Source organism: Mytilus trossulus, chromosome 14, assembly GCF_036588685.1.
Source record: "Mytilus trossulus isolate FHL-02 chromosome 14, PNRI_Mtr1.1.1.hap1, whole genome shotgun sequence".
NCBI lineage: Eukaryota > Metazoa > Mollusca > Bivalvia > Mytilida > Mytilidae > Mytilus > Mytilus trossulus.
In genome coordinates this window covers 37875455-37891759 of record NC_086386.1, presented here as the reverse complement: position 1 = coordinate 37891759, position 16305 = coordinate 37875455, and the positions used below count along the sequence as shown (strand labels likewise).

Genomic DNA, 16305 nt, shown 5'->3' with positions numbered 1-16305 from the left:
AGGGGGACTTAGTTTAACATAGGACCCTATGGGAAATGCATACAAATGACTTTTTTTAGAGAACCATTGAATGGAATGAAACAAAACATGGCACAAATTTATTATGAGGTGGTTACCAAGTGTTTTACTTTGTAGTCAATCCATCATCAAAGATGGCGGCCAGCGGGGAACTGAGTTTAACATCGTACCCTATGGAAAATGCATACAAATGACTTTTTCTAGAGAACCACTGAATGGAATGAAACAAAACATGGCACGAATGTTCCTTATGAGTTTCTGACCAAGTGTTGTTACTTTGTAGCCGATCAATTATCCAAGATGGCCGCCAGCGGGACACTTAGTTTAACAAAAGACCCTATGAGAAATGCATACAAATTACATCTTTTAGAGAACCACTGAATGGAATGAAACAAAATATGGCATGAATGTTCCTAATGAGGTGCTGACCAAGTGTTGTTACTTTGTAGCCGATCAATTATCCAAGATGGCCGCCAGCGGGGGACTGAGTTTAAAATAGGACCCTATGGGAAATGCATACAAATGACTTCTTTTAGAGAACCACTGAATGGAATGGAACAAAACATGGCACGAATGTTTCTTATGAGGTGCTCACCAAGTGTTGTTACTTTGTAACCGATCAATTATCCAAGATGGCCGCCAGCGATGGACTTAGTTTAACATAGGACCCTATGGGAAATGCATACAAATGACTTCTTTTAGAGAACCATTGAATGGAATGGAACAAAACATGATACGAATGTTTCTTATGAGGTGCTGACCAAGTGTTGTTACGTTGTAGCCGATCAGTTATCCAAGATGGCCGCCAGCGGGGGATTTAGTTTAACATAGGACCATATGGGAAATGCATACAAATGACATCTTTTAGAGAACCACTGAATGGAGTAAAACCAAACATGGCCTGAATGTTCCTTATGAGGTGCTGACCAAGTGTTGTTATTTTGTAGCCGATCCATCATCCAATATGGCTGCCCACAAAGGACTTAGTTTAACATAGGACACTATGGGAAATGCATACAAAAGTCTTCTTCTAGAGAACCACTGAATTGAATGAAGTCAAACATAGCCTGAATGTTCCTTTTCTTATGAGGTTGTGGTGTTACTTTTAGCCAAATTTTATATTTTTTTATATGATTTCAAAAACCCAAGTAGAATCAGGTGAGCGATACAGGCTCTTGAGAGCCTCTAGTTAGTTTGTAACCCGGATTTGTTTTTTCCTCAATCGATTTATGAATTTTGAACACCGGTATACTACTGTTGCCTCTATTAAATGGTACCAAACCTTCTCTCTTATCTGAAACAAAAGTGCAACATCACAACACAGAAATACACACTACATGTATATAATATCAATTGGAATGCCTTGACTCAATTAAATTTGACATATGGTACAATGTACAGTGGATATCAGAATTTTCGGAATAATCTATCATAAAGCCATTCTAAAATGTCATAGGACAGGTCAGAATCAGTTCTAGGGTAGAACTGTTCAAAAATGATACAAAGTTAATTAAAATAAGTAGTGAACTTTTATAGTAAAAGTATTATACCGCTGTGAAATGCTAAACAATTTCTAAACAGCTTGGAATATAAAATGCTGTCTGTACAACCTTCCGTTTATGAATCCTTTGACTTGAAGAAAGCTACTTATAATTTTGAAATTCTATAAAACTTCAAACTAAATTCTTCTTTTATATTAACAAATGATTGAACTTTGTCTGCTTAATGTTTTTCTGGGAATATGTCATACCTATTGATGAGGAGACCACGTATCTTGACTATTCCCAAAAACCTATTTTCTAAATGCTGCGTTAATCCAATATATCAATTTTGAGAAGATTATGAAATTGTGGTGAATCTGATTACTGTCTAATCCATTCAATTGACATAATTTCTGAAATGTTTATTTTTAATTTTAGTTATTTTGATTCTGATCAATACATGATCTACTCTCTTTAACCTTTTTACTTGCATGGTTTCATGAGAATAAACTATAGGGGCGGGTTGAGATCTCGCAAACATGTTTAACCCCGCCGCATTTTTGTGCCTGTCCCAAGTCAGGAGCCTTTGGCCTTTGATAGTCTTGTATTATTTTAATTGTGGTTTCTTGTGTACAATTTGGAAATTAGTATGGCGTTCATTATCACTGAACTAGTATATATGTGTTTAGGGGCCAGCTGAAGGACGCCTCCGTGGTGCGGGAATTTCTCGCTACATTGAAGACCTGTTGGTGACCTTCTGCTGTTGTTTTTTCTTTGGTCGGGTTATTGTCTCTTTGACACATTCCCCATTTCCATTCTCAATTTTATTATCTTACTTGTTTGATGTGTCTTTATGGGCTTTAAATATTTTATTGCTTTTTTTTCTTATTTGAAATTATAAATCAAAATCCGAGGGAAAGAACCTGCAGAAAATGAATAGTAGTATTTGCTTTGATCAAATGTAAAATCCATATTGGATCAAAGACGTTTTACACACTTTAATAGCAAAAGTATTTTATAAAGTTAATGTTAAAAGTAACATCTCAAAAATATCAAACGCCGAGGAAAATTCCAAACGGAAAGTCACTAATCAAATGCTCAAACACATCAAACGAAAAACGAAGGGATAAAAAATGTCAAGCTTCTGACTTTTTCAGTTTTTATATAGAAAATGGTTGATTAAATCTAGTTTTATAGCTAGCTTAACCTCTAAATTGTATTACAGTCGCATAAAATTCTATTAAATTGACAACGATATGTTAACAAAACAAATAGATATAATAGGTAAAAATGTCCAAAATTGGCGTACATCAGTCATTATTTTGTTAAAATTTTTATCACTATAAACACTAGCAAATATGCAAGTAAGAAACTCAAAAAGGCAAAACGACAAAGAACATAATGAAAGGTGTATAAGTTTCGAGCAAAAAAACAAAGAAACACAAAAAGGCATAAGGACAAAGTAAATTTTCGGAAATGATAAATAAGAATACAATAAAAAATACCAAAGACCAATATTACAATGACGGGATGTATAAGTATAGAGCCCCGTCAAATGAATATCATCAAAAACAGATGTAGCAGTAAAAATAATATTCATTAAGACAAATATAAGAATATATACGTTATTAGGAGGATACACAACGTCAGTACCCAAAATTTATTCTGCAACACCATGATGTATTATTTTCTTATACAGAATATTTAACAACACGGTGTTTATACCTTCTGATGTACATGTTTTAGAAACGACGAAACGTTCTTTGACATACCCCTTGGTTCATCAATTTACTTCGCAGACACTGGTGACGTTTTTCAAAAGTCTGAGCAGCAGCTGCATTCTCTTGATACCCGAATTAGTTGGGAAATATATATCGCATATGCATGTGAAGTTATTTAATTGCTACAATATGTACTAATGCAATTGATAATTTCAAAATTAAAATCGTCTCGTTTATCATATATTCTGGTACGAAGATGAACATGTATGTCAATTCGAGGTTTCAGTATAAAATTGAGGCGGAAGGAGCCGTGTCTGTTATTTCTTTAATGTCTTGTTCTGGGGGATATATTAATAAAAAAATCAGAAAAGTTTGTATTGTTGCTGGGAAGAACACCAGCAATATATTTAAATGCGTAAGTAAATGTTCTGGCTTCTTAGATGTTCTTGTTTTTGACACGTGTCTGAAAGAACTCTGATTCAATGAAAATAAAAAGATCGGCAAGTTCGTTCCAATTGAAATGCCGACAATTTGTTAAAAAAGTATACCTCCATATTCAACAAGTATTGTGCCAAGAAGAAACTACAGCATACTGATTCCTTCTTCCTCTGTGTATCATGTTTTATCTTTTTGTTCATTAGTATTAAATTGTGCCGAATGGTTTCCCAAAATTATAAGTTTAAAGCGTATACAACTATTTTTTTATTTTGAAAAGATTGTGGATTATTTCTTTTAGACGATTTTTCAATTTCACATGGGGAACGGTTGTATACAGGGTTGAAAAGTCAAAAGTTTTGATAGAACTTATCAGAAGTACTTTCGAGTTTGTTTTTTTAATACAGATATGGTTTATACAACTACGCGAGTTAACAGTATTTATGAGGACCCTCTTTCACGGCGGACAGAATTTTTGTCAATCAAATGTACAACTCTTTATTCGACTATGCAGGTGAGCCAGCAATGTACCATTATTTGTACGAAATTTTGTGACGCTTGGGTATCCAATACAAACAAGGTAGGTCTTCCATGTAAAGTTCATTAAAGCCATCAAGGAAGTATGATTCGCAAAAATCTCATCATTGTTAAATGATAAATTGTGTATGCAAAACACCCGTAATGCAACCGATATCGTCGATTTTTTTTCATAGGGCACGGTATTTATTCACATACTCATACATCCTTGACTCATGCTTTTTTGGCTGAGCGGTTAATCATAACAAATGCTTCGGAGGCACACAATTTGTATTAAGTGTGTTTTTTTAATTGGTATTTTATATACATTAATATGGCATTAAAATTAAATTTTAAGACATTAAAATCCCAGTATTTATACAGTGTTATTACTCACGTAGCCATGACTTCTTTGTTTTGTAATGCAATTCCCCATTCTTTATCTGCAAATGATTTTTTATAAAAGTTGAGAAACTTTTCTTCAATTTTTATCGTTCACTTGTTTTCAAGCATGAATAGTCACACAAGAGTCACAAGGCAGCGCACATAAAAAGGGATTCCTGACCATACGAAAACCTCAGGTACAATCAGAACAAACTGCACATTACTGAATCAAAGTTTAAACCTGTCCAAATTTACTAATATCAAATTGAAAACAACTGAACATGCAGATATGAAATCATGACATCCTAATATACTAAAACTGTTATACGAACGGGTAATATTTTTGAGATGGAGGTTTCACCTAACTCAAACAAGATCGATGCGAAATTAATGAAGTTTAAATAATAACAAAAACCACAACTTTAATTTGAGACTAAGTTTATTGTACTGATAGAACCTTAAGTTTTTATCAAAATCATTGTCACCAAACATTTTTATTTTATGAAGATCAAGTTGTGAATTCATATTGATATTTAATATTATCAAATGTATAATGTTCTCATATAAAGGTGTAGAGGAAATATGTATTTCAATTAAAATAAACCAAGAAACATCAAAATTATAACCAACGTTGTCTTTAAAGAACAAATTTATCGAAAGTTCTAATGAACAATAGCCCTAGTACATAGATCATTTTGTCAAAATGATTCAGACACTAAACGTTTACATATTACAAAGGCGATTATTGCAATTAATCTTGCAAATTAAATGTCATTGAACCTTTTTTAAATTGCCTTTTTCGATTAATATAAAATCTAATCAAATAATAACAACAACGGGTTTGTTCGATTTGTCAATGGATTGCAATATGCATTAGAATACAAATATTATATACTATAACCATGTCTACATCTGTTTTTAAATCTCCTGCTAATGTGTGAAACGTCGATTATGAATGTTTAGGGATTTGAATAGACCTTTTCAACATCTCTCGACACCTACAGGTGAGAACGACTACGACAGGTAAAATGTGAATGGTCGTCTCAAAAATTAAAAAAAAATAAATCATTATTGATTAGATTACTTTCATTGACAATGATACAACTTTCCTACAGAGTCCAAATAACATGGATATTTTTTAGTCTATCTTTTGAGACGTAGAGCTTCTAGCTGTCCTGGTGGAATTTGGAAAATGAAAAAAACAAAGCATACTAAATTGTTGTTAAAATTCAATTAAACAACGTATTATGTCTGTTGACAAAGGCGGCACATGTTTCCAAAGTGTCTGTTAGTTTTGGCCTTGGGTACCTCCATAATGTACCCAATACTTTATATATTTTAAATTCACCAATTTGGTGTTCCACTTGAATTCTGTATTCACCAATCACGCTATTAAATTTTCTGCTCTTTCTATCAAATATTATAGCTTACGATTAATTTGAGGTGTTGTAAATGGTATAACTAAAGGATGACGACTTGGATAAACTTTGTCTCTAAGGAGAACACAGGGCTCCGGAAAATGCAGCAGACCATTTCTCCTTATTTTGATCCAAAACATCCCTTATGTATGGTCATAAATAATGGAAAAAAAAAGAACCGAAAAAGGTACAAAGCTTTGTTCCGCAAATTGAATATAGAGAAACATTCTGACCCGGTGAAAACAAAACAAAATACACCAATGACAGTGTATCAACTTTTTGTAAGAAACCAAAATGTCATTTTCAGGAACAGGAGAAGAACACTATGACGAAGGGACAAGATATGTTGTTTTCGAGACATCAGCCGGTGGTCTCCAAGCCCCTGCCTAGCACTGACTATATTGATTTTGCAATGTCAACGAGCTCTATAGTGTTTACTAACAACTTGAATTATAAATTTCATACGCATGTATGTACGAAAAAGTATGTACTGCTGTAGATGTTGTAACATTAAAACGAGAAGTCAATTATTTTTTTTCTTCAAAATTCATCATGAAAACATAAACTCAAATAAAATGTCTTGAAGCAGAGAAGTCTGCCGTTGATAAAAAAAAATAAAAATAGATGTGATACTTTCCTTAGACCTTCAAAATCTATATCTGAATATCCATCCAGAAATTGAATATGTACATCAACTAAGGTGAAGACCGGTTGAAAAATACCAATTTGGTCGTGTTCACAAGTGTGATACGGACATACGGACAGTCCAGTATTTACCTTTTTAGCTCACCTGGCCTAGCTTTTCCCATCACTAGGCGTCCGTCGTCGTCGTCGTCCGTCTCCGTTAACTTTTACAAAAAATCTTCTCCTCTGAAACTACTGGGCCAAATTAAACCAAACTTGGCTACAATCATCATTGATGTATCTAGTTTAAAAAATGTGTGGCGTGACCCGGTCAACCAACCAAGATGGTCTCCATGGCTAAAAATAGAACATAGGGGTAAAATGCAGTTTTTGGCTTATAACTCAAAAAACAAAGCATTTAGAGCAAATCTGACATGGGGGTAAAATTGTTTATCAGGTCAAGATCTATCTGTCCTGAAATTTTCAGGTGAATCCAACAACCCGTTGTTGCGTTGCTGCCCCTGAATTGGTAGTTTTATGAAAATTTTGCTGTTTTTGGTTATCTTAAATATTATTATAGATAGAGGTAAACTGTAAACAGCAATAATGTTCATCAAAATAAGACCTAAAAATAAGTCAACATGACCAAAATAGTCAACTGACCCCCTAAGGATTAATTGTCCTTTAAAGTAATTTTTTAACAATTTGTCATGAATCCATCTGCGTCCTTTGTTTAATATTCACATAGACCAAGGTGAGCAACACAGGCTCTTTAGAGCCTCTAGTTGGTTATTATCTTGAATATTTTTATAGATAGAGATAAACTGTAAACAGCAATAATGTTCAGCAAAGTAAGATTTACAAATAAGTCATCATGACCGAAATGGTCAGTTGACCCCTTAAGGAGTTATTGCCCTTCATAGTCAATTTTTAACCATTTTTCGTAAAATTTGTAAAATTTTAATAACATTTTCCACTGAAACTACTGGGCCAAGTTCATCATAAGGTGTCGAGAGATGTTGAAAAAGGTCTAATTGTAATTTCTATTCTCAAGAAGGAAGATGTAAAGATACAGTAATACGATAAAAATATGACTATCATTCTTTAGACATTTGATAGACAATTAACAGATTAAGTTTATTTATTAACCATAGATTAAGATGTCGATTCCGAAAGAAACTAAATATGAACATTCGGTTACTTTACTGTGATATTAAGGACACCTCATCGTAATAGGCAATCAATTGTGAATCTCACACAATTGTAATTTGAGTAAAAGGAAAACAATTGCACTGATTGTACCTTAGTGTTTACTCAAGGTTTTATCAAAAACGTTGTCAGCAATCTTCTCTGGTTTTTTGTGTAGATCTAGTTGTGAATTCCTATTGATATTTCATGTTGTCAATAGTAACCAAAGATACCATGATTATAATTTAATACGCCAGACGCGCGTTTCGTCTACATGACACTCATCAGTGACGCTCTTATCAAAATAGTTTTAAAGCCAAACAATTACTAGTACAAAGTGACATGCTCTCATATACTGTAAACAAATTATTTTCGCGGATACTTTATTTCGCGTTTTATCCTCTCTTGATCACTTCGCAGCTATTTAATTTCGCGATTTTCTGATTTACTTGATGAAGTTTAATAAGGAAAGATCCAAAATTAACATATTCGCGACGATTTATATTCGCGTTTAGTTTCACGTCGCGAAAATAAATCGCTCGCGAAAATAAGTTGGTTTACAGTATATGTAAAGATGATCATGTTATTACTCCTTAATAAAAACATGACAAAAACACATCAAAATTATATCTGAATAAAGAACAAATTTATCGAATGCTCTAATCAACAATCACAATCACAGCCCTAAGACATAGATATTTTTGTTAAAATGTTTCAGACACTAAACGTAAATGTAAAAATATATATCAAGGGAGATTATTGCAATGGATTTTATTCGAAACTGCCTATTTTCGATTAATGTAAAATCTAACCAACAACAACGGGTTTGTTTGATTTGTCAATGGATTGCAAAATTCCTTAAAATACATACATTATATACTATATACATGTTTAATCGGGGCCTTTTATAGCTGATTATATGCAGTATGGGCTTTGCTCATTGTTGAAGGCCGTACGGTGACCTAAAACTGTTAATGTTTTTGTCATTTTGGTCTTTTGTGGATAGTTGTCTCATTGGCAATCCTATCACATCTTCTTTTTTATATTAAAATTGTTTTTATATCTCCTGGTTCCCTTCTATTAGCGTGTGAAACGCCGATTATGAATGTTTTAGGATTTGGATAGTAATTTCTAAAAACAAATGTGAGCATGTACAGCAATTACTGGTTCCAGTCAGAAATAACATTAAAAATTACTTACTTCTATTTACGCTGAAACTTTGTTGAAGGCTTCTTATGAAACCACCGGAATGAAAATATATACAAATATATTCTCAACAACAAGGAAGATGAAAAGATAGTGTTACGATGTTAATTTATGAGACTATCAGGTTTCTTTTTAGAAATTTGATAGACAATTAACATATTAAGTTTCGATAAAACTACTATAGCTTGTGCATTGCTTACATTTTTATTTAATTGTTATTTAGTTATAGCAAAGGTAATTGCATGACATTTATCAGTTCTAAATGATGCATAATAGGAACATTTAGAATTTTTATTGTTAGATAATGGGTACCTTGACATAGGCTTTCAGCTGTAAATCTATTGATAAAGTAATCTAAAATTTCGTTAAAACGTCCACAATGTTGACTTTTAACATATAAAGTATATAGTTATGTTGTGTACAAATTATTATGTTGTACAAATGATAATGTATTGTATACATGTTTTTTTTTAAAGTTATAAGGCTTTTGACACACACCTTCTTTCACCAGGTGAAACAAGTTTATCTTCAATAAGTATCCAGTTCGAAGTTTTCTCACAAATTTAGATACTTTAACATAACATCAAGCACTGCCCTCTATGTCATAAAACTACAAATGAGGACACCCGATTGGTTTAGTTTTTATTTTTATGTTTCGTCCTATTCCAAATTTTATGTCAACAAAATATATTTTAGTGTTTTTATTAGTGTTGTCAACGGTTAACCGGTTAATCGTTTGAACGACCGAATACCGAATACCAAAATCGCTAACCGGTTAACCGAACTGTTTTTCAATTTTGATAGATTTATATTTATAAATTTGTATTGAAATTGTTTATGTTTTCTTTATAAATTGTCGTGGTAATTAACTAAACAGATCAATTGTCCAGTATATTGATTGCTATTGTTAATCCAAAAATATAAAATTAATTAGAACTTGTCTCTTAGCTCGGGGCAAGATATTAAAGAAACATAATTAGTATACATGTTTTTTAACACTAACATTAAATCAGGAATAAAATTAAATTTTACGATTTACTTATTATTTCATTTACCCCCTTATATTCCGTATGTTCAATCTCCATCGTGCAACGCGTTGTCATACTTTCAATGAAATGCTAACTTAAAATTGTGAAATGCAAACTAATGTATACTTGATACTACGAGTAACAAGTTTGGCTCACTAATTTGAAATCGAAACACTTCACATTATTTTCGGAGACAAGAGAAATGAGAGAATCATCGGTTTCAGACAGACATATTAAATTCTACGAGATCAAGATTTTTTGTTTTATTTTTAAATCTGAAAATAGAACAAACGCCATAGTTGATACGGTGAATTTGATGATCAAAAGTCAAATTTCGTCAGGAATCTTCACAGACAAGCCATCTAATACCAAGGGACAAACTGAATTTTATCGTATTATAAAAACGAAAATGTATGACTTGGTGGAAGGTTGTCACATTGACACTTATACCACATCTTATATCTATGTATAGGATACTATAGATAAGGCCTTCAAACATCAACTTAAACTACCGGTTAACCGGTTAATCGGTCGAACGATTACCCGAGTAACCGGTTAGGCAAAAATGTACGATTTGACAACACTAGTTTTTATATAAAACAAAAATATCGAGAAAAAAACAGTTTCAAGCTTAAGCAAAGACACTGCTTATTCTATCTAATTATGTAAAGAGATCAGAAAACTCTGATAATTTGTACAAAAATACTGTACAAATTTTAATTTGTACTAAAATTGTACAACTTTACAATTTTTCCAGAGCATATATATACTATTATATTATAGACAAAAAAATAAGAGATAAACAAAAGTATAACATTTAATTATTTCAAATAGTTTAGTCGGTTTCCTTACTAAATCGAATAATAAAAAAAAGGATTTTGTTTTCAAGTATGGAAAAAGATGTTCGTGTAAAAACACTTTATATAACCAGAGTCTCTTAATAGTACAGTTACCTCAATACAGTACTGCATGCTATTAAAGATTAAAAACAATCACGCAAAGACATTTTTTCATATTAAGCCCAAACTTGCAATATTTATCCCATGAAATCAAATTTTGCTCTTAACATTTTGTCTGTCTTTGCTTCCCTAACAACCACTCCTAGTTCGGAGCCAATGTAATGAAAACTGACAAATATTCTAGTTTCTGTCCCCTCTATGTTCGTTTCTGTTTCCTCTGTACTTTCGTTTGTCTCCTTATCTCCTGAGAGTTCTAAGATGACGTATCCTATTTTATTGCACGATTCATCTGTCACAAACATGGGCGATTCAGAAGTAGAAGCATATACGTCCAGGTATGCGATATTGGCAGGATTATTTTGTGCATGGTAAACTTTTTCTAATCTTGGTGTATTTATTTCAACTCTTTCTCCTAGATTCAAGTGAACATCGAAGACGTCATCACAAATATCACTACCACTTATTGTACGTTTTCTTTCCTCTGGATGAACACCTTCCTCAAACTTGACATGAATGCCGATTCCATATGAAAACTTGCATATTCTTGATTTTATTACCTTTGGATTGTGTCCATACAAAACGGCACCTTTTAGGACTGCCAGAGAACAATCCTCAGGGTTAATGATACGTATATTTGGAAAGTTGGACAAAATACTGTTTTTGATGATAATGGAATCTGAAAACCCACCAACAAGAAGGATTGTTGTTATATCCATCAAATGTTCTAAATGAAGAAGTTTTCTCAGATGCATTACTAGTTTGTTAACAGTATTATCAAACAAACTTTCAAACTTCTCTGAATTTATAATAAGCTTATCTCTCAAAAATTTGATTTTGTCACCGATTGGGGTGTTAACGATTGTTTCTTCAATACTGGCATTGTTTTTCTTTTGATAAGTAGAAAATAGACACGTGGGACATTTTAAACTCACGTGTTTAGTAATGCCCGGTTCAAACGTTCTCTTTTTCATTTCAAAATCTAGCATTATATCAACCATTTCGCTAGGGTAGTCAGTAGTTGTTTCAGCAATAACTTCAGAACCAAATATCGTGATAAGTAATTTCTTGAATTCGTTATCTACTGTTGTACCACCCCACGAGCCCCCAGAGGCTTGGTACAACTCTTTAAGTGTTCCATCACTTTGTATTTCATGCGCTGTCACATCAACAGTTCCACCTACAAGCAAAACAAAATATGATTTGTAAACAGCTTCTCAATAGGCATAATTGTTACTTTTTATATCCAGCACTACCTCTCTGTTTGTCACTGTAAAAACGGTATAGACGGAGGATGGTTGAAGTTCGTTTAAATTCACATTTTAGAGTTGAAATATAATACAATATGCAATAAAAAAAAATTAAACTCACTTATGAACTTCTACTACAAATATGTTTTTTTTTAAAATGATCATACTTGCATTTCTTGATCACTGAACACTATTAGAATAATATAAAAAAAAAATCTGACTCACAGGCGCATTTCGACAATCAACGTCCCTTCAGTTATGCTCGTGGTCAGAATATTTGAAAACCCAAAGCTTAATGAAAATATGAAGAGCTATAAACCAAAAAGCAAAAAAACCGAATGGATGTCGTTCTAACTTAAATAACCATATTTATCTTATCCAATCTAGTTTGGTTGCTATACTTTCATTCGACTTGATACTTCTTATTTTATGTTCATAAATATGTAGCAAGATTAACTTCTAGCAGATGAGTGATATGGACCTTTTTTTATACATCAAGCGGGTAAAGGTAGAAGAACAGCAATTAAGGACCAATATTCCTTTTTTATTTGGTTTTTGTAAGCAGCGTGTAGGAATATCGTGTCATGATAGATTAATACACCAAATCTTTTGATTCATCCTCTTTTTACGCTCAAATCTTCAACACTGCTTGTTTATGCTTTAAAGTTATCATTCATTCTTCATACTGTACCCTTGTCTCGTTTTAATTACAAAACAAAAGATTGGTGTAATTTTTTTTCTGTTTTTTTTTTGTCTAATAGTACCTCCAATATCCAACACCAGATATTTTGATCCATTTTCTAATGAGTCTGTGCAACTTCTTGTTCCATAAATTGTTAGACTTAGTGGAAAATGTCTACAGTAAAGTGACGCAACCTCTGGTTCTAAAGCGAGAATTAAATGTTCGTTTGGAATGCCTCCCTGAAATATAAAGGATAATATACACTTTGATGAGCATCATAATTTGTGAACATTGGTATTTTAAACCTGCTACATTTCCCGTTCTAAAGCATCGTCCTCTTTATTCAATTATTCGATATCGAAATATGCATGTAATTGTTAATCTGTCCTTTCCTTTTTAAACCAAAGTCCTAAAAACGTAATCGACAGATTCCACAAAACTCAAATTTTTTCACAACTATAGATTTATGTCAGAGATATCCTACAACTTTAAATCTGCGTTTTATACAATATCCTTTCGATCGATTTAGTATTCGGTGACTCATAGTTGAAACCAGTACGGTGTTCTATGGTGTTAATTGTGTAGTTTTCGTCTCTTTTAGGACGTTGTATCATTGGCTATTATACCACATCTTCTACTTTTTTATGAAATAAGGCTACACAACATGAAAACAATACTAGTACTTCGTAAATTGTGTCAGAGGCGCTTTTATGTATTTATTAAGAAACGCCCAAATCTCTATATTTGAAAGCCACTGATGTACAAGAATCGAAACAGTTAAGGAGCTGTATGACCAAAAAGGACCTAACAAATAGCCAAATCCATCTAAGTTTAATTTTCGTCAACAATTAGCGGGTCATACTTAAACCAAAACACGAAAGTCTGGACTGCTTTTATACCAGTGATCATGCTTTAAGACAAGCGATATGACTTAGTGTTTGAAACTGTGATCTTTCTATATTATTAAAGTAGCAAAAAAATATATATATAACATCAGCACCCGCATGTAGCTTAATACCAGGTGTTAATTAATTTTGTATTTTTCTAGACGGCGTTCATTATCACTGAACTAGTATATATTTGTTTATGGGCCAGCTGAAGGAGGCCTCCGGGTGCGGGAATTTCTCGCTACATTGAAGACCTGTTGGTGACCTGCTGTTGTTTTTTTATTTGGTCGGGTTGTTGTCTCTTTGACACATTCCCCATTTCCATTCTCAATTTTATTACTTTTATTGTTATAAGATGCTCAAAGGGCAATCAAACTAAAAAATTGTGTTTAAAGGTATTTAATTTGATTTTTGTTTTGTAATGTTGTAATAAAAAAACGTACCTTAGCAGCCGCATATCGCATAAATTGTTTTGCCTTCTCGCCCCAGATGGCAGGTACAGTGAGTACCCACTGTATCATATCTTCATGGAGCATTGATTTAGAGTCTTGGCTCTCCAGTCGACTAAGCAGGTGATTTCGAAGATATTCGATGACCAAGCCAAACACATCAATAGCAAGCATTTCTTTTCCACATATATCCTGGATTACAGTTAAGTTGTTGAGATTCTGGAAAAATGTGTTCATACATGTAATAAGTATTCTTGGCTGCACCTGTATAGTTCTCTTTGGAGAGGTTTAAGGTGCAGTCAAGATAATATTAAGAAAAGTTAATACGCTTTTTCGTAAACACTTTACACCTATTAAAAATATAAATATAATAACTACCCAAACACGAGTTTTTGAGGTACACTGTATTAAATATTTGAGAAGTCAAACTTTTTAAACGACTAAAGAGCATAACAATCGTTATAATAGATCTACGGTGAATTTTGTTTGCAGCCATGATTCCTTGAAATATATGACTGGATGAAAATTCCAGATGTATTTGAACTGATTTTCATAATTGGATAGAAATTTCTTTTATACAGAAATGACAATTATAAATCTATATATATATATATACCTCGACAGTATACAAAATCATCTTAAACTTTTCAAAATAAAGATGATTTATCTCATAACCACTCTCTATTAATTCGTTGTATTTACTGTGTGCTTCATATCCAAATGCTTTAACTTCACGATCTGGACCAATCAAAACTGCTGATGGAGCCTTTGGTGATAGCCCGCTGTTATGTGCCCACAGATTGGTTGATATCTTAAGCTGATCTCGTTGATAGTCGTGTCGAAATGAAAAGGCGTATCCAGAATACGACGTTCCAAAATCAATCGCTGCCACCAAAATATGGTTGTTTGAAAATAACTGCAGTAAGATAAAATTAACATTTAAAAAAACTAAACTTGTTTGTACTATAGCTGATTATCTTGATATATTTTACGGTACCATGAAAGGATCTGAAATATGTTGATCATATAAAAAGGCTAGTGCTTATCAATTACTAAAACGTGAATTATTATTATGCAACCTCTTCTTTTTGCAAATGCAAAACTCGAAAATGAATTAAAACAATTAACGATAATGACAAGAAAAGTTACGATTTAGAAAAAAATGTATTTCTTTTTTCGTTTTTGTTATTTCTACCTAGTCATAGTGACTTTAACATTTACCTGGTCATATACCGGTATACTGCTTTCATCAGTATTTACTGGCTCTGTTACATGTATATTATCTTGAAAATCGTTTACTGCGTTATCATCTATAGTTACATAGACGTCACTTGGGTCATTGTAACAGGAAACATTGATATCCTGCAATGGACCAAATGATAAAACATAATGGTTAAATTAAGAATACATAAATACTCATAGCATAATAAAATTGAAGAGAATTTAAATAAGAAAATAATGTAAAATAACAAAATCGTATAGATACGTACATTTGTACTTTGGCGGAATTAAAGGAAGCACGATAAGTCTTAATGATTTATTGTTACAGCACTGTATAAGTTTAAGGATGTTTGCTTGTCATGTTTTGGAGTTTTTGTCAGATTTTCGAAATTCTCTGGTTTTATCCATTTCAATGCCTTAAAAAACTTTGCCCATGAACCCTCTTATTTCTTTTTATATATCTTTTCCATGTATAATTAAAAGCAATTTTACTTTTTGATAATTTTTGAGAACTTTGCCTGGTCAATGATAAAGCTATGAAAAGTCAAGTGAGACCATTTTCCCGCCAAAATTACAATGACTAATATCTCAAAAACAAGCACATTGACCCCTTATTTTTTTCTTTCTTATTTGCTTCTTCAATTAATCTCCTATCAATATATACTAGTTTTATGGAAAGTTATTTATTATGAAACTGAGCAGCAGACTTCCTTAATTGGCAACAAACACATATCGGCACTACTCATTTATTCAATAATTTTCTAAACATTCTATGAAATAATAATTATTTGAATATGTATAGATTCTTACATGCCCTTTTCCATATTGGCCCTGGTTCCAT

General features: G+C 32.4%; 1 protein-coding gene across 1 annotated transcript; it reads right to left on the bottom strand.

Moving 5' to 3' along the window:
- Nucleotides 1-10863: 10863 nt before the first annotated feature.
- On the bottom strand, nucleotides 10864-16305 carry LOC134697717 (heat shock 70 kDa protein 12A-like). The gene is made up of 6 exons (XM_063560002.1): nucleotides 16279-16305; nucleotides 15465-15605; nucleotides 14860-15159; nucleotides 14238-14462; nucleotides 12990-13146; nucleotides 10864-12155 (listed from the first exon to the last, which is right to left on the bottom strand). Exons 1-6 carry the CDS (start codon nucleotides 16303-16305, stop codon nucleotides 11056-11058), a joined length of 1950 nt encoding a protein of 649 aa, XP_063416072.1. The 3' UTR covers nucleotides 10864-11055.

Excerpts from the sequence above, each read along its gene's own strand:
- LOC134697717 (XM_063560002.1), bottom strand. The coding sequence starts at position 16,305 with ATGGAACCAGGGCCAATATGGAAAAGG. Across the intron at positions 15,160-15,464 it reads GTATACCGGTATATGACCAG|TTATTTTCAAACAACCATAT; the intron begins GTAAATGTTAAA and ends ATCTTACTGCAG. Across the intron at positions 12,156-12,989 it reads TCTGGTGTTGGATATTGGAG|GTGGAACTGTTGATGTGACA; the intron begins GTACTATTAGAC and ends TTTTGCTTGTAG.